Source organism: Bombina bombina, chromosome 8 (assembly GCF_027579735.1).
Source record: "Bombina bombina isolate aBomBom1 chromosome 8, aBomBom1.pri, whole genome shotgun sequence".
Lineage (NCBI taxonomy): Eukaryota > Metazoa > Chordata > Amphibia > Anura > Bombinatoridae > Bombina > Bombina bombina.
In genome coordinates this window covers 18147867-18175356 of record NC_069506.1, presented here as the reverse complement: position 1 = coordinate 18175356, position 27490 = coordinate 18147867, and the positions used below count along the sequence as shown (strand labels likewise).

At 38.5% G+C, this 27490-nt stretch overlaps 1 protein-coding gene across 1 annotated transcript in view; it reads right to left on the bottom strand.

Annotated features, from left to right (window-relative positions):
- Nucleotides 1-8012: 8012 nt before the first annotated feature.
- The window catches only part of NFKBID (NFKB inhibitor delta), a 46997-nt gene continuing 27519 nt past the window's right edge, over nt 8013-27490 (bottom strand). The window contains exons 8-11 of the mRNA XM_053690903.1: nt 21718-21869; nt 18594-18710; nt 9352-9516; nt 8013-8081 (exon numbers count right to left, since the gene is read on the bottom strand). Coding sequence (XP_053546878.1) covers nt 8013-8081; nt 9352-9516; nt 18594-18710; nt 21718-21869 — 503 coding nt within the window. The remainder of the gene's footprint in view (nt 8082-9351; nt 9517-18593; nt 18711-21717; nt 21870-27490) is intronic.

The following is a 27490-nucleotide window of genomic DNA, read 5'->3' as shown; positions in this document are numbered from 1 at the left end:
ACTTCAACTGGCAAAATAATTTATTTGCAATGACAAAATAAAGATAAATAAGCTATTTGTGAACTATTTAATATACAACAGATAACATAGATCACTGGGAAAATGGCACTTTATTTTATATTTTTTATATGTTCCCCAACACTCTGCATACACCCGTATTCCCCATAGCCAGATTATTTTTGATCACCAACCCCTTTAACTCCTTGTCTGCATGAAAGAGAGAGCTGCCATGCACTGTTTTTCATTCTTCTTTGAACAACAAGGGGCATATTTATCAAGCTCTGTATGGTCTAAAGACCGCAGCTCCATAACTTGTCCGCCTGCTCTGAGGCGGCGGACATAAATCAACCCGATTGAATACGATCAAGTTGATTGACACCCCCTGCTAGCGGCTGATTGGCCGCAAATCTGCAGGGGGTGGCATTGCACCAGCAGTTTATCGATGTGCAGCAATGTGCAGCGGACATAATAAGCTATTTCGTATCATGTCCGCTCGCACATTGTTAAATATGCCCTCAAGTCATTAATAGTTATACTCACATTGATTCAGTTTCACCAAAGAAGCAAAGTTTCCAGGTCTGGTTATAACATTACTCAGTGCAGTATCATATCTTTATTGTTTAAAGAAACAGACACCAACTAAAATTCATTTGTAAAACTGATTTTAATTGGTTGGATACTGAGGAAGTTGTAGGTTGCAAAGAGACTGTCTGAGGGAATGTTTTTTTTTTTAAACAAATTAAATTCTAAAACCATAGTAACATAGTAGTTGAGGTTAAAAAAAGACAGAAGTTCATCCAGTTCACCTATACAAATCTAATATACCTACACAAAACAATAATCAAAACCTTACAGAAAATAAATAAATGTGAAACAATATTATTTTATTTAAATAGCATTTGATAGGAAAACTGGGTTAAAAACACATTTACCTGACAAGAAAGTCCTGTAAACAAATATTTATTAAGATGCACAACATCTATTAACAAAAAGCATATTTCACAGGTAAAGGGACGGTACATTCAACATGTAATTTCACATAAAATATTTCTAATGTTCTTTGTTTATTTATTTTGTCTGGATTTCTCTAATATACCTCTGTCCCTATAGTAGCTGGAATGCATCATACAGAATTCAGAACCTTTACCCTGCAACATACTACACAGTGATTGATTGAGCAGTGCAGGATCTGTCCCTAGTTGATCATTGTAGAGGAGATAAGATAAACAATATTCAAGGGGCTTTTTAAGGGGTTATGTCTGGGGATTGCAAAAAATGCTTTTAAAAATGTATTTTGTATGCATTACAGTAGCACTATCAGAAATAAAAATCACTTTATGTCTCTTTAATGCACAATGGTTCTATATCAATTAATGGGATCCCTTTTAACTCTATCAGTTACACAGATGGTTGTAATAGAACCCTGAAAACCATATTCTTTTTCTGCCAGTAATCTATACACATATAATTTATTTAATTACAGGCTCTGTATTTTATATATTCATAGCTCCCTCATGATTTAACAAAATTAGACATTGATATGGACATGAATATTGTTCTTTTTTACATCTAATATCAATGGTATTGTAACATAATTTACATCTTGGTAAAAAAACAAAACAAAAAGCAACTGTTCCAGTAATTAATACATATATATTTTGTTTTCATGCATGTAAGTAACACAGCTGTGGGAGTTGTCTGTATTAGCCAATGTGGATGCATACAGAAGTATCAGTACAAACATTCCTTTCCCTTTAGTTTTTGTATAAATTCAAGCAGCCATATGGCTCAGCTTGCTTCTATCCATTCTATCAATTAAAAATTGTATAAGCACTACAGCACAATAGGTAACCACATAAGTAGAAAGAGATTTATTGTCACAATCACACAGCAATGTGCAAATACCCAAGAGTTGTGCACCATATAATGCTTACAGAGAGATAGTAAGGATGTTCTAAAATCAAGATGCAGTTTATCTTTAGCTAAGACAGTTAAAGGACAGCTGCAATCAAAAGAAAACTGTTATGATTCAGATAAAGCAGGTATAAGAGACTTTCCAATTGACTTCCATTATCAAATTGTGCACAGTCTTTTTATTTGCAGTTTCTGAGGCACCAGCTGCTACTGAGCATGTGCAAGACTTCACGGGGTATACTAATCTGTGATTGGCTTATAGCTGCATATGATACAGGGGCTGGAAAATTAAAGATTAAAAAATTTAGAAATTTGTCTGTACAAATCTATTGCTCATTTAAAATTCAGAGTACCGTAAGTGTTTTTGTATTGTCTATTTATTATGCACTTGTTGATTATGCAATTGTATTGTATTTTATGGTCCTTTAAGAAGTGTGTATATATATATATATATATATATATATATATATATATATATATATATATATATATATATATATATATACTGTATGTATATATATATATATATATATATATATAATACACACATACATGCATATAGAGTATATATAATTTGCAATGTACATAAAAGGCTGATGATTATGAAAATGTATGTTTTAACAGAACAGTGCACAAGTTTATTTTTATCTGGTCTCTGATTGGCCAAACCAGAGGTTACTAGGAAGAGAATTTACAGGGAGTGCATCTCTGGATTGCTGTTGAGTTCCAAATCACTATTGTAAATGCGTTATTGCCTGCAGATCTTTACAATGAAGGTCCTGATTTCTGATATATAATACATGGTATATTTTTAATAGAGAATAAACGGCATTATCACATAGCATGGCGTAGTGAGGAATCACTTACAGAAGTCTGATTAGTCAGTTAGGTCATAAGTTAATGTGCACATTCTAGTTAGTAGGTTTGACCAGTGTGGTCTGAAATAATTCATTTCATAGAAATGATAAAGTTTGAAGCATCCTAAAAATAGGATCCTTCTCTATTGAATGTGTCATAGACACAAGAAATAAAAGACCCCGTGAGAACATGTTAATGTTATATTGAACTCTATGAACCCATAGATATCCTTCTCTGCAATGAAATGTTCAAAGCATTGTGCACAGGGTAAGGGGCAGAGACTTCTGGGAACTAGACATTTTATGATTAAAAAGGGATCACAATCTATTGGTCTAATTAATTTCATCATTTCTTGTGGATTCACTCAAGGATGAGTTATCCAACTCTGCCTCTTAAAATATAAAAATAATAATATCCTGCCCAGGCTAGAGACAGGAATCTGAATGTAATTAGTTCAGAGATAAGGGGCGTGAGAGAGAGACAAAGAAAGAGAGAGAGAAGAGAGAGAGTGAGTGTGTGAGTGAGAGAAAAAAAAGAGAGTGCGGGAGAAAGAGAGAGAGGAGTGAGTGAGAGAGAGAGAGGAAGAGAGAGAGAGTGAGTGTGTGAGTGAGAGAAAAAAAAGAGAGAGCGGAAGAAAGAGAGAAAGGAGTGAGTGAGAGAGAGAGAGAGAGGAAGATAGAGGAAGAGAGAAGAGAGACATCTAGATTATGAGTTTTGCGCTAAACAGGGTGCGAAACAAACGCCAAAAAGTTGCGTTATTTAATTTTTCATATCGCTGCGATTACGAGTTACTGAAAAGCCTCCTTGTGCGTGAGATATGGTGGCATTAAGCTCCCTACCGCACAAAAGTCAAGGGCTGAGTTGACGTGCTCGTGCATGCTTTCCCCTATAGACATCAATGGGGAGAGAGTGTTAGAAAAAACCTAACACCTGAAGTGCGGAATGAAAAATCTCTGTAACGCAACCCCATTGATGTCAATGGGGAAAAAAAGTTACGTTTAAACCTAACACCTTAACATAAACCCCTAGACTAAGCACCCCTAATCCGTCGCCCACGACACTGCCGACACTAATAAAAGTTATTAACCTATTCCGCCACTCCTGACATTGACAACACCTAAATAAAGTTATTAACCCCTATTCCACCGCTCCCTGACATCTCTGACACTAAAATAAAGTTATTAACCCCTATTCCACCGCTCCCCGAAGTCGCCAACACTATAATAAAGTTATTAACCCCTAAACCTCCGGCCCCCCACATCGCTGCTACTAAATAAACCTATTAACCCCTAAACCCCCGGCCCCCACATTGCCGCTACTAAATAAACCTATTAACCCCTAAACTGCCAGCCCCCCCACATCGCAAAACACTAAATTAAACTATTAACCCCTAAACCTAACACCCTCTAACTTAAAATTAAAATTACAATATAACTATCTTAAAATAAATAAAAACTTGCTTGTGAAATAAAAATAAACCTAACATTAAACTATAAATTAACCTAACATTACTATTCTAATAAAATACAAAAATACTACCAATTAAAAAATCCAAATTACAAATTTAAAAAACCTAACACTACGAAAAAAATAAAAAAAATCTAAAATTACAAAAAATAATAAACAGTAAATTACAAGAATATCAAAAATAAGATTATTACACCTAATCTAATAGCCCTATAAAAATAAAATAGCCCCCCAAAATAAAAGCACCCCCTAGCCTACAATGAACTATCAATAGCCCTTAAAAGGGCCTTTTGTAGGGCATTGCCCTAAGTTAAACTGCTCTTTTACACGTAAAAAAAATACAAAGTCCCCCCAACAGTAAAACCCACCACCCAACCAATCCCCCAAAATAAAAAACCTAGCTTGAAAAAAACCTAAGCTACCCATTGCCCCTAAACGGGCATTTGTATGGGCATTGCCCTAATCTAAAAAAAAAAAAAGCCACCCAAAAAATGAAAAATAACCCTAACACTAAGCCCATAAAATCTATTCATGGTTCCTTAAGTCTGGACATCCATCTTCATCCAGGCAGGGAGAAGTCTTCATCCAGGCGGCAATATCTTCATCCATCCCAGGGATGTCTTCTATTTTCATCCCGGTGGCCTGGAGCGGAGCTATCCTGGAAGACATCCTGCGCAGGGCGTCCTCTTCATACAGTCACCGCCGTACACTGAAGTTGAATGCAAGGTAACCGTTTCAAAATGGCGTACCTTGCCTTTCTATTGGCTGATTTGATTCTTCAAATTCAAATCAGCCAAAAGGATGAGAGCTTCTAAAATCCTATTGGCTGTTCAAAACATCTTATCAGCTGTTTTGAACAGCCAATAGGATTTCAGAAGCTCTCATCCTATTGGCTGATTTGAATTTGAAGAATTAAATCAGCCAATAGGAATGCAAGTTACACCATTTTGAAAAGGCTACCTTGCATTCAACATCAGCGCAGGATGTCTTCCAGGATGACTCCGCTCCGCACCCCCAGGAGGAAAATATCGCCACCTAAGATGGATGTCTGGACTTCAGGAACCGTGAGTAGATTTTATGTGGTTAGTGTTATTTTTTTTTTCTTTTGGGTGTGTTTTTTATTTTTCGTAATTTAGTGTTTATTATTTTTTGTAATTTTTTTAGATTAGAGCTTTGGGCTTTTGTAAAAGAACTGAATGCCCATACAAATGCCCCTTTTAGGGGCAATGGGTAGCTTTGTTTTTTTGTCCAAGTTTTTTATTTTGGGGGGTTGGTTGGGTGGTGGGTTTTACTGTTGGGGGACTGTGTATTTTTTTACAGGTTAAAGAGCTGTTTAACTTAGGGCAATGCCCTACAAAAGGGATATTGGTAGTCTATTGTAGGCTAGGGGGTGTTTTTATTTTGGGCGATTTTTTTATTTTTATAGGGCTATTAGATTAGGTGTAATTGTTTTTATTTTTGATAATTTCGTTTATTATTTTTTGTAAGCTAAGTGTTTTTTATTTTTCGTAATTTAGTGTTTATTATTTTTTGTAATTTTAGATTTTTTTTTGTAGTGTTAATAGGTTTATTTAGTGTCGGCGATGTGGGGGGGCGGAAGTTTAGTGGTAATAGGTTTATTTAGTGTCGGCGATGTGGGGGGGGGGCAGGAGGTTTAGGGGTTAATAGGTTTATTTAGTGGCGGCGATGTGGGAGGCCGGAGGTTTAGGGGTTAATAGCTTTATTATAGTGTCAGAGATGTCGGGGAGCGACGGATTAGGGGTTAATAGCTTTATTATAGTGTTTCCGATGCAGGAGGGCGGTGGTTTAGGGGTTAATTGGTAGTTTATGGGTGTTAGTGTACTTTGTAACAGTTTAGTTATGAGTTTTATGAACATTTTTGTTTTGCAAAATCCATAACTACTGCTCTCAGATGGCGGGATGGATCATATTGGTATAGGCTGTAATGCAAGCTTTTTAGCCTCAACGCATAACCTGTAATACCAGCGCTATGAAAATCCCACACAAAAACGTCATTTTTTTGAGTGCGGAATGGACGTTGCGTTACATGCTAAAATGCTTGAGTTACAGCTATACCAATACGACTCGTATTATGCGTTCCTGGCCATTACACTGGATTTTACATTTTTCAGCGTTAAAAGACGTACCGCAACACTTGTAATCTAACCGAGAGAGAGATTGAAGAGAGTGAGTGAGAAGCGAAAGAGTGAGAGAGAGAGAAGAAAGTGAGTGTGAGAATAAGAGAGAGATAGAGAAAAAGAGAGAAAGAGAGAGAGAAGATAGTGAGTGAGAAAGAGAGAGAGTGAGAAAGAGAGAGAGAGAGGGAGTGAGAAAGAGAGAGAGAGAGGGAGGTAGAGAGACATAGAAAGAGAGGGAGAGATAGAGAGAGAGACAGGGAGAGAGAAAGAGAGAGGGAGGGAGAGAGAGAGAGTGCGAGAAGGAGAGAGAGAGCACGAGAGGGAGGGAGAGAGACATAGGGGCCTATCTATCAAGCTCAGAATGGAACTTGAGGCCCTGTAATTTTGGCGAGCCTGCAGGCTCGCCAGAAACACCAGTTATGAAGCAGCAGCATTATGATGAGGCGGACAGGAATCGCCGGAATTCAACCCGATCGAGTACGATCAGGTTGATTGACATCCCCCTGCTGGCGGCCAATTCTGCAAGTCTGCAGGGGGCGGGGTTGCACCAGCAGCTCACAGGAGCTGCTTGTGCAAAGCTGAAAACGGAGAGCGTATTGCTCTCCGCATTCAGCGATGTCTGTCGGACCTGATCCGCACTGTCGGATCAGGTCCAACAGATATATGATAAATACGCCTCATAGAGAGAGAATAATGAGTGAGAGAGAAAGAGAGAGAGAGAGAGCACGCGAGAGGGAGGGAGAGAGACATAGAGAGAGAGAGGATATAGAGTGAGAGAAAAAGAGAGAGAGAGAAAGAACGAGAGGGAGACACACACACACACACACATATATATATACAGAGAGAGAGAGAGGGAGAGAGAGAGAAGGAGGGAGAGAGAAAGAGAGAGAGGGGGAGGGAGAGAGAGTGATGGAGAAATAGAGAGAAAGAAAGAAAGATAAAGAGAGGGGGAGGGAAAAAAGAGAGTAAGAAAGAGTGAGATATAAAAAAAAGAGTGAGGGGAAGAGACAGGGAGAAAGTGATGGATAGAGGACATAGAGAGAGAAAGGGAGAGTAGTGAAAGAGAAAAGACAGATGCAGAGATAGAGAAAGAAAGAGAGAAAGATAAAGAGAGGGAGAGGAGAGAGAGAGGAAGAGGGTAGAGAAAAAGAGAATAGAGACAAAGAACAAGTATAAAAAAAGAGAGAGAGAAAAAGAGTGAGGGAGAGGAAAGACATTTCACTTTTGCTATGTAAAGAGAATGAAATAAGCAAATAAATAGACATTGGGAGACACAGACACATTGAAAGGCATTTCTATACCTAAGTTTAACTCTTTCTCCATTGAAGAGAAGAATTATGCCTGGAAAATATAGATTATGTTGGAACAGGCAGCCATTAATCCCCAGCAAAAAAAAGGGGTTAAAGGTTTCACAGAAACTAAGATTAACACAGCATGTGCTGTACAGATTTTCAAGGAGGCTGGATTTGGCAAGAGGACAGCACACATCCATGAGTGTATAAACCCACTTATAAAAGCTTTGTCTACATCCAAGTCATTAGGACAAGACGCTCCATTTGGAGATACGAGCTCCTTTCACTGGTGGAAAGATCTTGACTTGGGGACTAGAAAATATAGTCCTAATCTGTACGGTTCCTATAAGGAAGATGACGACTGGTGACGGGCTGATGACATCACACGTCGACGCTTCAACAAGAGCTTTATCTGAGGAGAGAAACCCATTAAAGTTACCTTATTGCATTCAAACTCACACTGAAATGTATTAAGCACAAATGCTGCTCACTTGTTTCCCCAGTTGTAATAAAGACAGATCAGAAGTATAAATCAAACATACATCGGCTAAGTGGGATGCAATTTTACTTTATTGCAGGGTGCCAATTCTTTGCCTGTCAATGAAGGGTTAATTCGCAGAGGTAAGTTTTCCTTCCAGAAATCTCTTTATAGCTCTAGATGTAACTATCTCTGTATGAAAACAGCTGCCCTGTTGATTAGTCAGTAATTTATCTTTAATAGAGCTACTCATCAATAGGTTTGTTAATTCAAATTTTCTGAATGCAAACAGCACTCACTTGGAAGCTTTGCCTAACCTGGGGTACAGCCTAAGCTTACTGATTTATTGCTCTCAATATCAAGCTGTTTCTTAACAGAGTGCTAAAAACATATCATGCCCGGCTAACAGCTTGCCAAGATGCTCTGGTATTGAATTGGCCAAAATAGCTCATTGGCACATGGCAAAATGATGTGTACTGTATGTCCTCTAATGAAGTTGGAAGACAGTGTAAGGTTTTGTTAAAAAAACAAACAAACAAACAAAAAAAACAAAACAGAACTAACATATGAATAGCATCTAACATCATGAGCTAAATTTCTAATTCTGGAGCTGGAAAGGTTTTAAACAGGTTAGATAGATAGATATATTTTTAGATAGATAGATAGATAGATAGATAGATAGATAGATAGATAGATAGATAGACAGGCAGAGAGGCAGGCAGACAGTCACACAGACAGGCAGACATACATACAGACAGACAGACAGGCAGACAGTCAGTCACACAGACAGGCAGACAGAGGCAGACAGACAGACAGACAGACAGGCAGGCAGGCAGACAGTCACACAGACAGGCAGACAGAGACAGACATACAGACAGACAGACAGGCAGACAGTCAGTCACACAGACAGGCAGACAGAGGCAGACATACAGACAGACAGACAGACAGGCAGGCAGACAGTCACACAGACAGGCAGACAGAGGCAGACATACAGACAGACAGGCAGACAGGCAGTCACACAGACAGGCAGACAGAGGCAGACATACAGACAGACAGACAGACAGGCAGGCAGACAGTCACACAGACAGGCAGACAGAGGCAGACATACAGACAGACAGACAGGCAGACAGTCAGTCACACAGACAGGCAGACAGAGGCAGACATACAGACAGACAGACAGACAGACAGAACACAATATTGGTACCTGCTCTGAGAATTCCCCAGGAGGCACCAAGTGTGCAGGCTGCTCATTCTCCAGATTGCGGATGCTCGGATCTCCTCCAGCAAAGATGAGCAGCTGGATCAGATAGTGCGTAGACTGAAGAGGTGGGAGGGCAGCTGCCATATGCAGGGCTGTGTTACCATGAGCCTGAGACAGAGCAAGGATAGTGTAACTAACAGAGTATCAGTAACTCACTTGCAGAGTGACAGTGAAAGACACAATGACATATGCCAGACAAAATACCAAAGACAGACAGAGGGACATGGTACTGACAGAGCAATAGAGACAGATACAGGCACATGTGACTGACAAAGTAATAGAGACCGAGGGGCCAATTTATTAAAGTGCAGACGGACATGATACGATGTAGCGTATCATGTCCGCCGCATATTGATAAATGACGACAGCGTACGCTGTGGGCATTTAGCATTGCACAAGCAATTGGCCGCTAGCAGGGGGTGTCAATCAGCCCAATTGTATAGGATGGGGCGGATTGAAGACCGCAGCCTCAGAGGAAGCGGATCAGTTATGGAGCAGCTGTCCTTAGACTGCTGCTTCATAACGGCGGTTTCCTGCGAGCCTTCAGGCGATAATTCGCCCCCTGAGAGAAGGATATGTCACTGTAAGTGTCATAAAGCATATTCTGTTGTAAGAAGTGTTAAAGAGGCTGACATAATAACCTGTTGCAGTCAGGGTAATAGAGGCAGTAAGACTTAGGAACCTGTTACAATCAGAGAGATAGAGACAGAAAGACTTAGGAACCTGTTACATTCAGAGAGATAGAGACAGAAAGGCTTAGGAACATCTTACAGTCAGAGAAATAGAAACACAAAGGCTTAGGAACCTGTTACAGTCAGAGAGAAAGAGACGCATATGCTTAGGAACCTGTTACAGTCAGAGAGATAGATACAGAAAGGATTAGGAACATCTTACAGTCAGAGAAATAGAAACACAAAGGCTTAGGAACCTGTTACAGTCAGAGAGATAGAGACAGAAAGGCTTATGAACCTGTTACAGTCAGAGAGAAAGAGACGCATATGCTTAGGAACCTGTTACAGTCAGAGAGATAGATACAGAAAGGCTTAGGAACATCTTACAGTCAGAGAAATAGAAACACAAAGGCTTAGGAACCTGTTACAGTCAGAGAGATAGAGACAGAAAGGCTTATGAACCTGTTACAGTCAGAGAGATATAGACAGAAAGGCTTAAGAACCTGTTACAGTCAGAGAGATAGAGACAGAAAGGCTTATGATCCTGTTACAGTCAGAGAGATAGAGACAGAAAGGCTTATGAACCTGTTACAGTCAGAGAGATATAGACAAAAAGGCTTAGGAACCTGTTACAGTCAGAGAGATAGAGACAGAAAGGCTTAGGAACCTGTTACAGTCAAAGAGATATATACAGAGAGGCTTAGGAACCTGTTTCAGTCAGAGAGATAGAGACAGAAAGGCTTAGGAAACTGTTACAGTCAGAGAGATAGAGGCAGAAAGACTTAGGAACCTGTTACAGTCAGAGAGAAAGAGACAGAGATGCTTAGGAACCTGTTACAGTCAGAGAGATAGATACAGAGAGGCTTAGGAACCTGTTTCAGTCAGAGAGATAGAGACACAAATGCTTAGGAACCTGTTGCAGTCAGAGAGATAGAGACAGAAAGGCTTAGGAACCTCTTATAGTCAGAGAAATAGAAACACAAAGGCTTAGGAACCTGTTACAGTCAGAGAGATAGAGACAGAAAGGCTTAGGAACCAGTTACAGTCAGAGAGATAGAGACAGAAAGACTTAGGAACTTGTTACAGTCAGAGAGATAGAGACAGAGAGGCTTAGGAACCTGTTACAGTCAGAGAAATAGAGGCAGAAATGTATAGGAACTTGTTACAGTCAGAGAGATAGAGACAAAAATGCGTAGGAACCTGTTACAGTCAGAGAGATAGAGACAGAAAGGCTTAGAAAACTGTTTCAGTCAGAGAGATAAGGACAGTAAGGCTTAGGAAACTGTTACAGTCAAAGAGACAGAAAGACTACGGAACCTGTTAAAGTCAGAAAGATAGAGGCAAAAAGACTTAGGAACCTGTTACAGTCAGAGAGATAGAGAGAGAAAGACTTTGGAATCTGTTACATTTAGAGAGATAGAGACAGAAAGACTACGGAACCTGTTACAGTCAGAGAGAAAGAGACAGAAATGCTTAGGAAACTGTTACAGTCAGAGAAATCAAGACAGAAAGGCTTAGGAACCTGTTACAGTCAGAGAGATAGATACAGAAAGACTTAGGAACCTGTTACATTTAGAGAGATAGAGACAGAAAGGCTTAGGAACCTGTTACAGCCAGAGAGATAGAGAGAGAAAGACTTAGGAACCTGTTACATTTAGAGAGATAGAGACAGAAAGGCTTAGGAACCTGTTGCAGCCAGAGAGATAGAGAGAGAAAGACATAGGATCCTGTTACATTTAGAGAGATAGAGACAGAAAGGCTTAGGAACCTGTTGCAGGCTTAGGAACCTGTTACAGTCAGAGAGATAGAGAGAGAAAGACTCAGGAACCTGTTACTGTCAGAGAAATAGAGACAGAAAGATTAAGGAACCTGTTATAGTCAGAGAGATAGAGACACAAAGGCTTAGAAACCTGTTACAGTCAGAGAGATAGAGACAGAAAGAATTAGGAACCTGTTAACAATTAGAGAGATAGAGACAGAAAGGCTTAGGACCCTGTTACAGTCAGAGAAATAGAGACACGAAGGCTTATGAACCTGTTACAGTTAGAGAGATAGAGAAAGACTCAGGAACCTGTTACAGTCAGAGAAAAAGAGACACAAATGCGTAGGAACCTGTTACAGTCAAAGAGATAGAGACAGAAAGGCTTAGGAAACTGTTACAGTCAGAGAGATAAAGACAGTAAGGGTTAGGAACATGTTACAGTCAGAGAGATAGATAAAGAAAGACTTAGGAACCTGTTACAGTCAGAGAAAAAGAGACACAAATGCGTAGGAACCTGTTACAGTCAAAGAGATAGAGACAGAAAGGCTTAGGAAACTGTTACAGTCAGAGAGATAGATAGAGAAAGACTTAGGAACCTGTTACAGTCAGAGAAAAAGAGACACAAATGCGTAGGAACCTGTTACAGTCAGAAAGATAGAGACAGAAAGACTTAGGAACCTTTTTACAGTCAGAGAGAAAGAGACAGAAAGGCTTATGAACCTGTTACAGTCAGAGAGATATAGACAGAAAGGCTTAGGAACCTGTTACAGTCAGAGAGTTAGAGACAGAAAGGCTTAAGAACCTGTTACAGTCAGAGAGATAGAGACACAAATGCTTAGGAACCTGTTACAGTCAGAGAGATAGAGACAGAAAGGCTTAGGAAACTGTTACAGTCAGAGAGATAGAGGCAGAAAGACTAAGGAATCTGTTACAGTCAGAAAGATATAGACAGAAAGACTTAGGAACCTGTTACAGTCAGAGAGAAAGAGACAGAGAGGCTTAGAAGCCTGTTACAGTCAGAGAGATAGATGCAGAAAGACTTAGGAACCTGTCAACATTTAGAGAGATAGAGACAGAAAGGCTTAGGAACCTGTTACAGTCAGAGAAATACAGACAGAAAGATTAAGGAACCTGTTATAGTCAGAGAGATAGAGACACAAAGGCTTAGAAACCTGTTACAGTCAGAGAGATAGAGACAGAAAGACTTAGGAACCTGTTAACAATTAGAGAGATAGAGACAGAAAGGCTTAGGAACCTGTTACAGTCAGAGAAATAGAGACACAAAGGCTTATGAACCTGTTACAGTTAGAGAGATAGAGAAAGACTCAGGAACCTGTTACAGTCAGAGAAAAAGAGACACAAATGCGTAGGAACCTGTTACAGTCAAAGAGATAGAGACAGAAAGGCTTAGGAAACTGTTACAGTCAGAGAGATAAAGACAGTAAGGCTTAGGAACCTGTTACAGTCAGAGAGATAGATAAAGAAAGACTTAGGAACCTGTTACAGTCAGAGAAAAAGAGACACAAATGCGTAGGAACCTGTTACAGTCAAAGAGATAGAGACAGAAAGGCTTAGGAAACTGTTACAGTCAGAGAGATAGATAGAGAAAGACTTAGGAACCTGTTACAGTCAGAGAAAAAGAGACACAAATGCATAGGAACCTGTTACAGTCAGAGAGATAGAGACAGAGAGGCTTAGGAAACTGTTACAGTCAGAAAGATAGAGACAGAAAGACTTAGGAACCTTTTTACAGTCAGAGAGAAAGAGACAGAAAGGCTTATGAACCTGTTACAGTCAGAGAGATATAGACAGAAAGGCTTAGGAACCTGTTACAGTCAGAGAGTTAGAGACAGAAAGGCTTAAGAACCTGTTACAGTTAGAGAGATAGAGACACAAATGCTTAGGAACCTGTTACAGTCAGAAAGATATAGACCTAAAGGCTTAGGAACCTGTTACAGTCAGAGAGATAGAGACAGAAAGGCTTAGGAACCTGTTACAGTCAGAGAGATAGAGACACAAATGCTTAGGAACCTGTTACAGTCAGAGAGATAGAGACAGAAATGCTTAGGAAACTGTTACAGTCAGAGAGATAGAGGCAGAGAGGCTTAGAAACCTGTTACAGTCAGAGAGATAGATACAGAAAGACTTAGGAACCTGTCAACATTTAGAGAGATAGAGACACAAAGGCTTAGAAACCTGTTACAGTCAGAGAGATAGAGACAGAAATACTTAGGAACCTGTTAACAATTAGAGATATAGAGACAGAAAGGCTTAGGAACCTGTTACAGTCAGAGAAATAGAGACACAAAGGCTTATGAACCTGTTACAGTTAGAGAGATAGAGAAAGACTCAGGAACCTGTTACAGTCAGAGAAAAAGAGACACAAATGCGTAGGAACCTGTTACAGTCAAAGAGATAGAGACAGAAAGGCTTAGGAAACTGTTACAGTCAGAGAGATAAAGACAGTAAGGCTTAGGAACCTGTTACAGTCAGAGAAAAAGTGACACAAATGCGTAGGAACCTGTTACAGTCAAAGAAAAAGAGACACAAATGCGTAGGAACCTGTTACAGTCAAAGAGATAGAGACAGAAAGGCTTAGGAAACTGTTACAGTCAGAGAGATAGATAGAGAAAGACTTAGGAACCTGTTACAGTCAGAGAAAAAGAGACACAAATGCATAGGAACCTGTTACAGTCAGAGAGATAGAGACAGAGAGGCTTAGGAAACTGTTACAGTCAGAAAGATAGAGACAGAAAGACTTAGGAACCTTTTTACAGTCAGAGAGAAAGAGACAGAAAGGTTTATGAACCTGTTACAGTCAGAGAGATATAGACAGAAAGGCTTAGGAACCTGTTACAGTCAGAGAGTTAGAGACAGAAAAGCTTAAGAACCTGTTACAGTTAGAGAGATAGAGACACAAATGCTTAGGAACCTGTTACAGTCAGAAAGATATAGACTGAAAGGCTTAGGAACCTGTTACAGTCAGAGAGATAGAGACAGAAAGGCTTAGGAACCTGTTACAGTCAGAGAGATAGAGACACAAATGCTTAGGAACCTGTTACAGTCAGAGAGATAGAGACAGAAATGCTTAGGAAACTGTTACAGTCAGAGAGATAGAGGCAGAAAGACTAAGGGACCTGTTACAGTCAGAAAGATAGAGACAAAAAGACTTAGGAACCTGTTACAGTCAGAGAGAAAGAGACAGAGAGGCTTAGAAACCTGTTACAGTCAGAGAGATAGATACAGAAAGACTTAGGAACCTGTCAACATTTAGAGAGATAGAGACACAAAGGCTTAGAAACCTGTTACAGTCAGAGAGATAGAGACAGAAATACTTAGGAACCTGTTAACAATTAGAGATATAGAGACAGAAAGGCTTAGGAACCTGTTACAGTCAGAGAAATAGAGACACAAAGGCTTATGAACCTGTTACAGTTAGAGAGATAGAGAAAGACTCAGGAACCTGTTACAGTCAGAGAAAAAGAGACACAAATGCGTAGGAACCTGTTACAGTCAAAGAGATAGAGACAGAAAGGCTTAGGAAACTGTTACAGTCAGAGAGATAAAGAGACAGAAAGACTTAGGCTTAGGAACCTGCACAGTCAGAGAAATAGAGACAGAATGGCTTAGGAACCTGTTACAGTCAGAGAGATAGAGACAGAAGGGCTAAGGAACCTGTTACAGTCAGAGAGATAGAGACAGAAAGACTTAGGAACCTGTTACACTTAGAGAGATAGAGACAGAAAGGCTTAGGAACCTGTTACAGTCAGATAAATAGAGACACAAAGGCTTAGGAACCTGTTACAGTCAGAGAGATAGAGACAGAAAGGCTTAGGAACCTGTTACAGCCAGATAAATAGAGACAGAAAGGCTTAGGAACCTGTTACAGTCAGAGAGATAGAGACAAAAAGGCTTAGGAACCTGTTACAGTCAGAGAGATAGAGACAGAGGATGCAGAAAGGCAAAATGTTTGTATCAGAAACAAAACAGACATAATGGAAGATGTGATTGTTAGAATGATAAAAAACCTTATGGAAACAGACAGACAAACATATCCACAAGGCTTAGGAACCTGTTACAGTCAGAGATACAGAGACACAAAGGCTTAGGAATCTGTTACAGTTAGAGATAAAGAGACAGAAAGACTTAGGCTTAGGAACCTGCACAGTCAGAGAAATAGAGACAGAATGGCTAAGGAACCTGTTACAGTCAGAGAGATAGAGACAGAAAAGCTTAGGAACCTGTTACAGTCAGAGAGATAGAGACAGGAAGGCTTAGGAACCTGTTACAGTCAGAGAGATAGAGACAAAAAGACTTAGAAACCTATTACAGTCAGAGAGATAGAGACAGAATGGCTTAGGAACCTGTTACAGTCAGATAAATAGAGACAGAATGGCTTAGGAACCTGTTACCGTCATAGAGATAGAGACAGAATGGCTTAGGAACCTGTTACAGTCAGAGAGATAGAGACAGAAAGGCTTAGGAACCTCTTACAGTCAGAGAAATAGAGAGAGAAAAGCTTAGGAACCTGTTACAGTCAGAGAGATAGAGACAGGAAGGCTTAGGAACCTGTTACCGTCAGAGAGATAGAGACAAAAAGGCGTAGGAAACTGTTACAGTCAGAGAGATAGAGACAGAGGATGCAGAAAGGCAAAATGTTTGTATCAGAAACAAAACAGACATAATGGAAGATGTGATTGTTAGAATGATAAAAAACCTTATGGAAACAGACAGACAAACATATCCACAAGGCATAGGAACCTGTTACAGTCAGAGATATAGAGACAGAAAGGCTTAGGAACCTGTTACAGTTAGAGATAAAGAGACAGAAAGATTTAGGCTTAGGAACCTGCACAGTCAGAGAAATAGAGACAGAATGGCTTAGGAACCTGTTACAGTCAGAGAGATAGAGACAGAAGGGCTAAGGAACCTGTTACAGTCAGAAAGATAGAGACAGAAATACTTAGGAACCTGTTACAGTCAGAGAGAAAGAGACAGAGAGGCTTAGAAACCTGTTACAGTCAGAGAGATAGATACAGAAAGACTTAGGAACCTGTTAAGATTTAGAGAGATAGAGACAGAAAGGCTTAGGAACCTGTTACAGACAGAGAAATAGAGACACAAAGGCTTAGGAACCTGTTACAGTCAGAGAGATAGAGATAGAGGATGCAGAAAGGCAAAATGTTTGTATCAGAAACAAAACAGAGATAATGGAAGATGTAATTGTTAGAATGATAAAAAACCTTATGGAAACAGACAGACAAACATATCCACAAGGCTTAGGAACCTGTTACAGTCAGAGATATAGAGACAGAAAGGCTTAGGAACCTGTTACAGTTAGAGATAAAGAGACAAAAAGACTTAGGCTTAGGAACCTGCACAGTCAGAGAGATAGAGACAGAAAGGCTTAGGAACCTGTTACAGTCAGAGAAATAGAGACAGAAAAGCTTAGGAACCTGTTACAGTCAGAGAGATAGAGACAGGAAGGCTTAGGGACCTGTTACAGTCAGAGAAATAGAGACAGAAAAGTTTAGGAACCTGTTACAGTCAGAGAGATAGAGACAGGAAGGCTTAGGAACCTGTTACAGTCATAGAGATAGAGACAGAATGGCTTAGAAACCTGTTACAGTCAGAGAGATAGAGACAGGAAGGCTTAGGAACCTGTTACAGTCAGAGAGATAGAGACAGGAAGGCTTAGGAACCTGTTACAGTCAGAGAGATAGAGACAAAAAGGCTTAGAAACCTGTTACAGTCAGAGAGATAGAGACAGGAAGGCTTAGGAACCTGTTACAGTCATAGAGATAGAGACAGAATGGCTTAGGAACCTGTTACAGTCAGAGAGATAGAGACAGAGGATGCAGAAAGGCAAAATGTTTGTATCAGAAACAAAACAGATATAATGGAAGATGTGATTGTTAGAATGATAAAAATCCTTATGGAAACAGACAGACAAACATATCCACAAGGCTTAGGAATCTGTTACAGTCAGAGATAATGGGGCATATGTATTAAGTTCCGTATGGAGCTTGATGCCCGTGTTGCTGGCGAGCCTGCAGGCTTGCCAGAAACAGCAGTTATGAAGCACCGGTCACAAAGACCGCTGCTCCATAACCTGTTTGCCTGCTCTGAGCAGGCGGACACACATAGCCAGAAATCAACTCGATCGAGTACGATCGGGTTGATTGACACCCCCCTGCTGGCGGCCGATTGGCCGCGAGTCTGCAGGGGGTGGCGTTGCACCAGCTGCTCTTGTGAGCTGCTGGTGCAATGCTGAATACGCCGAGCGTTTTGCTCTCCGTATTCAGCGATGTCTGTCGGACCTGATCCGCACTGTCGGATCAGGTCCGACAGACATTGATAACTAGAGGCCATAGAGACACAAAGGCTTAGGAACCTGTTACAGTTAGAGATAAAGAGACAGAAAGGCTTAGGAACATGTTACAGTTAGAGATAAAGAGACAGAAAGGCTTAGGAACATGTTACAGTTAGAGATAAAGAGACAGAAAGGCTTAGGAACATGTTACAGTTAGAGATAAAGAGACAGAAAGGCTTAGGAACCTGTTACAGTCAGAGAGATAGAGACAGAGGAAGCAGAAAGGCAAAATGTTTGTATCAGAAACAAGACAGACATAACGGAAGATATGATTGTTAGAATGATAAAAACCTTATGGAAACAGACAAACATATCTACAAGACATTGGCACACGTGGGTCATTTAGAGCTACACAGACATGGCAGAAATGTCCCTTCACCTTCATGTTGACGAGTCTTGGTAGGTTGAGATGAGGCAAGCTAAGGATGAATTTGACTAATGGGATATTCCCAGCCTGCACTGCCAGATGGAGCACAGTTTTGTTGCTCTTTATGTCCTGTTAGGAGACAAGATGTTGTGGGTATACAGTGATGTCTCATTGTAAAATAACAATAACATTTTTCCTGATGCTCTTGTTACATTTTTTACCCCTTGCGTGAGAGTAATACAACAGATTGCTGAGCACTGCAACCATCTCTTCATGAAGTGCATCCTTGTGACACATTATTTAGTCTAATTAGCAAACAAAAATCTGACCCCATATGGCACGAGTGCACAAGTGCAGCTAAATCACTCATTATTGTGCTATTATCCAGAGCAGAGAGATGTAATGTTTCTTAGGTTGCTGACTGGGTAAAAGGGACATTGAATGGAAATTAAATACGCACTAATTTCCATTTAGGTCTAGATTATAAGGTCTAGATTATAAGTGGCGAGCTAACGTTAGCGCGTGAGATATCAAAATATCTTTGAAAGTAAAAACGACCACACAAGCTCAAACTAATTTTGTAGGGCTAAATAAACACAACATAAATACATTAAAATAAAGTGTTATACTCATACATACACTATCTAATAAAAATGATTCACATAAGAAAAGTTATAAGGGTTAAAAGGTATATGGTAAATGACAAGTTATTTAAATAGAAATTGCTATAATATATACAGTATATATATATATATATATATATGAGATAGGAAAGCACTCTCTGGTCTTTTTAACAAAGGGGATTATTAAATTAAGCGTGATGTTTCGGGGACACTCCCTTTTCTCTTGTCTGAGGAAGGGGAGTGTGTCCCTGAAACATCACGCTTAATTTAATAATCCCCTTTGTCAAAAAGACCAGAAAGTGCTTTCCTATCTCCTGTATATTGAACCGCTGGCACCCTGGCAGATGAGAAATAAGGTGAGCGTGCTCTTTACTGGATATATATATATATATATATATATATATATATATATAAAAAGCTTTTTTTGCCACAGATGCTGATGGATCAGTGAGTGCTTCTTTCATGAACTTTCTACAAATACCTGCAAAGCACCCTGGCAGTTGCTATAGTTGGTGAGAGTGCACACACACCAACTGCTGCGTATATATATATATATGTATGTCTAATATGTGTATATATATATATATATATATATATATATATATATATGTATATACATATGTAAATATGTGTATATATGTGTATATATGTTTATATGTCTATATAGGTATATACATCCTGTACATATATACACATATAAACAAAAATATACACATGTATACACATATATACATATGTATATATACTTTGGCGCCCTTTCAACTCAAATATCTGAAAACATAAAATACATCATATTTAATACATTTTAATATTTAATAATGTGTTTTACTTTGTAAGTACTGTAAATATTTACATATATAGGTAAATAAAAAAAAAATCATTATTTATTTAAATATATATATATACACCTGTAAAAAAAGTTTAGGTGTGGTGGCGTTTTTGGGCGAGCAAAAGTGCTAAATAGTGTGCCACTTGTAATCTGGCCCAGTGTGTTTCTAATGATCCATGTTACATGCTAGAGTGTAATAAATTGTTTAGAAATGGATACTTTGGCCTCTAGTTATTAAGGTCTGGCGGACCTGATCCGACACTGCAGATCAGGTCCGCCAGACCTCGCCGAATACGGCAAGCAATACGCTCACCGTATTCAGCATTGCACCAGCAGCTCCCAAGAGCTGCTGGTGCAACGCCGCCCCCTGCAGACTCGCGGCCAATAGGCCGCCAGCAGGGGGATGTCAATCAACCTGATCGTACTCGATCGGGTTGATTTCCGGCGATGTCTGTCCGCCTGCTCAGAGCAGGCGGACAGGTTATGGAGCAGCGGTCTTTGTGACCGCTGCTTCATAACTGCTGTTTCTGGCGACTCTGAAGACTCGCCAGAAACAGGGGCCATCAAGCTCCTTACGGAGCTTGATAACTAGAGGCCTTTATCTTGAAACCACCACCTAAACTGAAAATGTCAATACTGCTGTATTAGCTATAGGAAAAGCCAGAGGCCCCTATTTATTAAAGGTCTTGCGGACCTGATCCGACAGTGCGGATCAGGTCCGCAAGACCTCGCTAAATGCAGAGAGCAATACGCTCTCCGCATTTAACATTGCACCAGCAGCTCACAGGAGCTGCTTGTGCAACGCCGCCCCCTGCTGACAGGGAGGTGTCAATCAAACCAATCGTACTCGATCGGGTTGATTTCCGGTGATTCCTGTCCGCTTGCTCAGAGCAGGCGGACAGGGTTATGGAGCAGCGGTCTTTAGACTGCTGCTCCATAACTTGTGTTTCTAGCGAGTCTGAAGACTCGCCAGAAACACGGCCCTTCACGCTCCGTACAGAGCTTGATAAATATGGGCCACTATGGGAGACAGAATACATTTGCATATAGTGAACTCATCAGCCTGTGTACATTACAACTTTAATATAGCACAGTCAAACAATGCACAGTATTTTAATTTATTTTTTGACGTTTACCTATATTTCTGAAACTGTAGTTTTTCCCGTATGCGGAAGTTTTTGACCCTACAAAATTCTACACAGTGATTGCTTATAGCAGTTTACAAACTCATGGTTTATCTTTATGCTTAGCAAATGTTTTCTGGCGATCTCCTGTGCACATAGTAAACATTTAGGTTCAACATCCCTTGAATACGTCTGTATGTATATATATATATATATATATATATAGGGGCATATGTATCAAGCTCCGAATGGAGCTTGATGCCCCGTGTTTCTGGCGAATCTGAAACAGTAGTTATGAAGCTCTGGGCAGGAGGACACACATCGCCGGAAATCAACCCGATCGTACTTGACACCCCCCTGCTGGCGGCCCATTGGCCGCGAGTCTGCAGGGGGCGGCGTTGCACCAGCAGCTCTTGTGAGCTGCTGGTGCAATGTTGAATATGGCAAGTGTATTGCTCGCCGTATTCAGCGATGTCTGTCGGACCTGATCCACACTGTCGGATCAGGTCCGACAGACATTGATAACTAGAGGCCATAGTCTCCTTATATGAAGGACTCACCTGACTTTCACAGTTGGCTCCAAGCTGCAGGAGAAGCTGCACGCAGGTGAATGTTTCTCTCTCGTGTTCCTGGCTGTCAGGTGTGGCCAAGGCATGCCTGTTTTTGTATGCAGAATTCTCAGAAATGACGGCACAGTGAAGAGGGGTCAGACCTGAATGGTGGAAAATACCTAAAGTTATCAATGGAAACAGCACGAAAAAAAACACACTTCCCTTAGGGTTACTAGGTGTCCAATATTTAAACAGACAGTCTTGTATCTCAGCAGGCTTATTAGTGTAGTGTATAAGGACTACAGGTATTATTAGTGTAGTGCATTAGGACTACAGGTATTATTAGTGTAGTGCATTAGGACTACAGGTATTATTAGTGTAGTGTATAAGGACTACAGGTATTATTAGTGTAGTGTATTAGGACTACAGGTATTATTAGTGTAGTGCATTAGGACTACAGGTATTATTAGTGTAGTGTATTAGGACTACAGGTAATATTAGTGTAGTGCATTAGGACTACAGGTATTATTAGTGTAGTGTATAAGGACTACAGGTAATATTAGTGAAGTGTATTAGGACTACAGGTAATATAATGTAGTGTATTAGGACTACAGGTAATATTAGTGTAGTGCATTAGGACTACAGGTATTATTAGTGTAGTGTATAAGGACTACAGGTAATATTAGTGTAGTGTATTAGGACTACAGGTAATATTAGTGTAGTGTATTAGGACTACAGGTAATATTAATGTAGTGTATTAGGACTACAGGTATTATTAGTGTAGTGTATTAGGACTACAGATAATATTAGTGTAGTGTATTAGGACTACAGGTAATATTAGTGTAGTGTATTAGGACTACAGGTATTATTAGTGTAGTGTATTAGGACTACAGGTAATATTAGTGTAGTGCATTAGGACTACAGGTATTATTAGTGTAGTGTATAAGGACTACAGGTAATATTAGTGTAGTGTATTAGGACTACGGGTAATATTAGTGTAGTGTATTAGGACTACAGGTATTATTAGTGTAGTGTATTAGGACTACAGATAATATTAGTGTAGTGTATTAGGACTACAGGTAATATTAGTGTAGTGTATTAGGACTACAGGTAATATTAGTGTAGTGTATTAGGACTACAGGTAATATTAGTGTAGTGTATAAGGACTACGGGTATTATTAATGTAGTGTATTAGGACTACAGGTAATATTAGTGTAGTGTATTAGGACTACAGGTATTATTAGTGTAGTGTATTAGGACTACAGGTATTATTAGTGTAGTGTATTAGGACTACAGGTACTATTAGTGTAGTGTATTAGGACTACAGGTAATATTAGTGTAGTATATTAGGACTACAGGTACTATTAGTGTAGTGTATTAGGACTACAGGTAATATTAGTGTAGTATATTAGGACTACAGGTACTATTAGTGTAGTGTATTAGGACTACAGGTACTATTAGTGTAGTATATTCGGACTACAGGTAATATTAGTGTAGTGTATTAGGACTACAGGTAATATTAGTGTAGTATATTAAGACTACAGGTACTATTAGTGTAGTATATTCAGACTACAGGTAATATTAGTGTAGTGTATTAGGACTACAGGTAATATTAGTGTAGTGTATTAGGACTACAGGTAATATTAGTGTAGTGTATAAGGACTTCAGGTAATATTAGTGTAGTATATTAGGACTACAGGTACTATTAGTGTAGTGTATTAGGACTACAGGTACTATTAGTGTAGTATATTCGGACTACAGGTAATATTAGTGTAGTGTATTAGGACTACAGGTAATATTAGTGTAGTATATTAAGACTACAGGTACTATTAGTGTAGTATATTCAGACTACAGGTAATATTAGTGTAGTGTATTAGGACTACAGGTAATATTAGTGTAGTGTATTAGGACTACAGGTAATATTAGTGTAGTGTATAAGGACTTCAGGTATTATTAGTGTAGTGTATTAGGACTACAAGTGATATAAGTGTAGTGTATTAGGACTACAGGTAATATTAGTGTAGTGTATTAGGACTACAGGTATTATTAGTGTAGTGTATTAGGACTACAGGTAATATTAGTGTAGTGTATTAGGACTACAGATAATATTAGTGTAGTGTATTAGGACTACAGGTAATATTAGTGTAGTGTATTAGCACTGCAGGTAATATTAGTGTAGTGTATTAGGACTACAGGTAATATTAGTGTAGTGTATAAGGACTACAGGTATTATTAGTGTAGTGTATTAGGACTACAAGTGTTATAAGTGTAGTGTATTAGGACTACAGGTAATATTAGTGTAGTGTATAAGGACTTCAGGTAATATTAGTGTAGTATATTAGGACTACAGGTACTATTAGTGTAGTGTATTAGGACTACAGGTACTATTAGTGTAGTATATTCGGACTACAGGTAATATTAGTGTAGTGTATTAGGACTACAGGTAATATTAGTGTAGTGTATTAAGACTACAGGTACTATTAGTGTAGTATATTCAGACTACAGGTAATATTAGTGTAGTGTATTAGGACTACAGGTAATATTAGTGTAGTGTATAAGGACTTCAGGTATTATTAGTGTAGTGTATTAGGACTACAAGTGATATAAGTGTAGTGTATTAGGACTACAGGTAATATTAGTGTAGTGTATTAGGACTACAGGTATTATTAGTGTAGTGTATTAGGACTACAGGTAATATTAGTGTAGTGTATTAGGACTACAGATAATATTAGTGTAGTGTATTAGGACTACAGGTAATATTAGTGTAGTGTATTAGCACTGCAGGTAATATTAGTGTAGTGTATTAGGACTACAGGTAATATTAGTGTAGTGTATAAGGACTACAGGTATTATTAGTGTAGTGTATTAGGACTACAAGTGTTATAAGTGTAGTGTATTAGGACTACAGGTAATGTTAGTGTAGTGTATTAGGACTACAGGTATTATTAGTGTAGTGTATTAGGACTACAGGTAATATTAGTGTAGTGTATTAGGACTACAGGTATTATTAGTGTAGTGTATTAGGACTACATGTAATATTAGTGTAGTGTATTAGGACTACAGGTAATATTAGTGTAGTGTATTAGGACTACAGGTATTATTAGTGTAGTGTATTAGGACTACAGGTAATATTAGTGTAGTGTATTAGGACTACAGGTATTATTAGTGTAGTGTATTAGGACTACAGGTAATAGTGTAGTGTATTAGGACTACAGGTAATATTAGTGTAGTGTATAAGGACTACAGATATTATTAGTGTAGTGTATTAGGACTACAAGTGATATAAGTGTAGTGTATTAGGACTACAGGTAATATTAGTGTAGTGTGGACTACAGGTAATATTAGTGTAGTGTATTAGGACTACAGGTAATATTAGTGTAGTGTATTAGGACTACAGGTATTATTAGTGTAGTGTATTAGGACTACAGGTAATATTAGTGTAGTGTATTAGGACTACAGGTAATATTAGTGTAGTGTTTTAGGACTACAGGTAATATTAGTGTAGTGTATTAGGACTACAAGTGATATAAGTGTAGTGTATTAGGACTACAGGTAATATTAGTGTAGTGTATTAGGACTACAGGTATTATTAGTGTAGTGTATTAGGACTACAAGTGATATAAGTGTAGTGTATTAGGAGTACAGGTAATATTAGTGTAGTCTATTAGGACTGCAGGTAATATTAGTGTAGTGTATTAGGACTACAAGTGATATAAGTGTAGTGTATTAGGACTACAAGTGATATAAGTGTAGTGTATTAGGACTACAAGTGATATAAGTGTAGTGTATTAGGACTACAAGTGATATAAGTGTAGTGTATTAGGACTACAGGTAATATAAGTGTAGTGTATTAGGACTACAAGTAATATAAGTGTAGTGTATTAGGACTACAGGTACTATTAGTGTAGTGTATTAGGACTACAGGTACTATTAATGTAGTGTATTAGGACTACAAGTGATATAAGTGTAGTGTATTAGGACTACAGGTATTATTAGTGTAGTGTATTAGGACTACAGGTAATATTAGTGTAGTGTATTAGGACTACAGGTAATATTAGTGTAGTGTATTAGGACTACAGGTAATATTAGTGTAGTGTATTAGGACTACAGGTAATATTAGTGTAGTGTATTAGGACTACAGGTATTATTATTAGTGTAGTGTATTAGGACTACAGGTACTATTAGTGTAGTGTATTAGGACTACAGGTACTATTAATGTAGTGTATTAGGACTACAAGTGATATAAGTGTAGTGTATTAGGACTACAGGTATTATTAGTGTAGTGTATTAGGACTACAGGTAATATTAGTGTAGTGTATTAGGACTACAGGTAATATTAGTGTAGTGTATTAGGACTACAGGTATTATTAGTGTAGTGTATTAGGACTACAAGTGATATAAGTGTAGTGTATTAGGACTACAGGTACTATTAGTGTAGTGTATTAGGACTACAGGTACTATTAATGTAGTGTATTAGGACTACAAGTGATATAAGTGTAGTGTATTAGGACTACAGGTATTATTAGTGTAGTGTATTAGGACTACAGGTAATATTAGTGTAGTGTATTAGGACTACAGGTAATATTAATGTAGTGTATTAGGACTACAAGTGATATAAGTGTAGTGTATTAGGACTACAGGTATTATTAGTGTAGTGTATTAGGACTACAGGTAATATTAGTGTAGTGTATTAGGACTACAGGTACTATTAATGTAGTGTATTAGGACTACAAGTGATATAAGTGTATTGTATTAATACTACAGGTAATATTAGTGTAGTGTATTAGGACTACAGGTAATATTAGTGTAGTGTATTAGGACTACAGGTATCATTAGTGTAGTGTATTAGGACTACAGGTAATATTAGTGTAGTGTATTAGGACTACAGGTAATATTAGTGTAGTGTATTAGGACTACAGGTATTATTATTAGTGTAGTGTATTAGGACTACAGGTAATATTAGTGTAGTGTATTAGGACTACAGGTATTATTAGTGTAGTGTATTAGGACTACAGGTAATATTAGTGTAGTGTATTAGGACTACAGGTAATATTAGTGTAGTGTATTAGGACTACAGGTATTATTATTAGTGTAGTGTATTAGGACTACAGGTAATATTAGTGTAGTGTATTAGGACTACAGGTATTATTAGTGTAGTGTATTAGGACTACAGGTAATATTAGTGTAGTGTATTAGGACTACAGGTAATATTAGTGTAGTGTATTAGGACTACAGGTATTATTAGTGTAGTGTATTATGACTATATGTAATATTAGTGTAGTGCATTAGACTACATGTAATATTAGTGTAGTGCATTAGGACTACAGGTATTATTAGTGTAGTGTATTAGGACTATAGGTAATATTAGTGTAGTGTATTAGTACTACAGGTAATATTAGTGTAGTGTATTAGGAGTACAGGTATTATTAGTGTAGTGTATTAGTACTACAGGTAATATTAGTGTAGTGTATTAGGACTACAGGTAATATTAGTGTAGTGTATTAGGACTACAGGTATTATTAGTGTAGTGTATTATGACTATATGTAATATTAGTGTAGTGTATTAGGACTACAGGTATTATTAGTGTAGTGTATTATGACTATATGTAATATTAGTGTAGTGCATTAGGACTACATGTAATATTAGTGTAGTGCGTTAGGACTACAGGTATTATTAGTGTAGTGTATTAGGACTACAGGTAATATTAGTGTAGTGTATTAGTACTACAGGTAATATTAGTGTAGTGTATTAGGACTACAGGTATTATTAGTGTAGTGTATT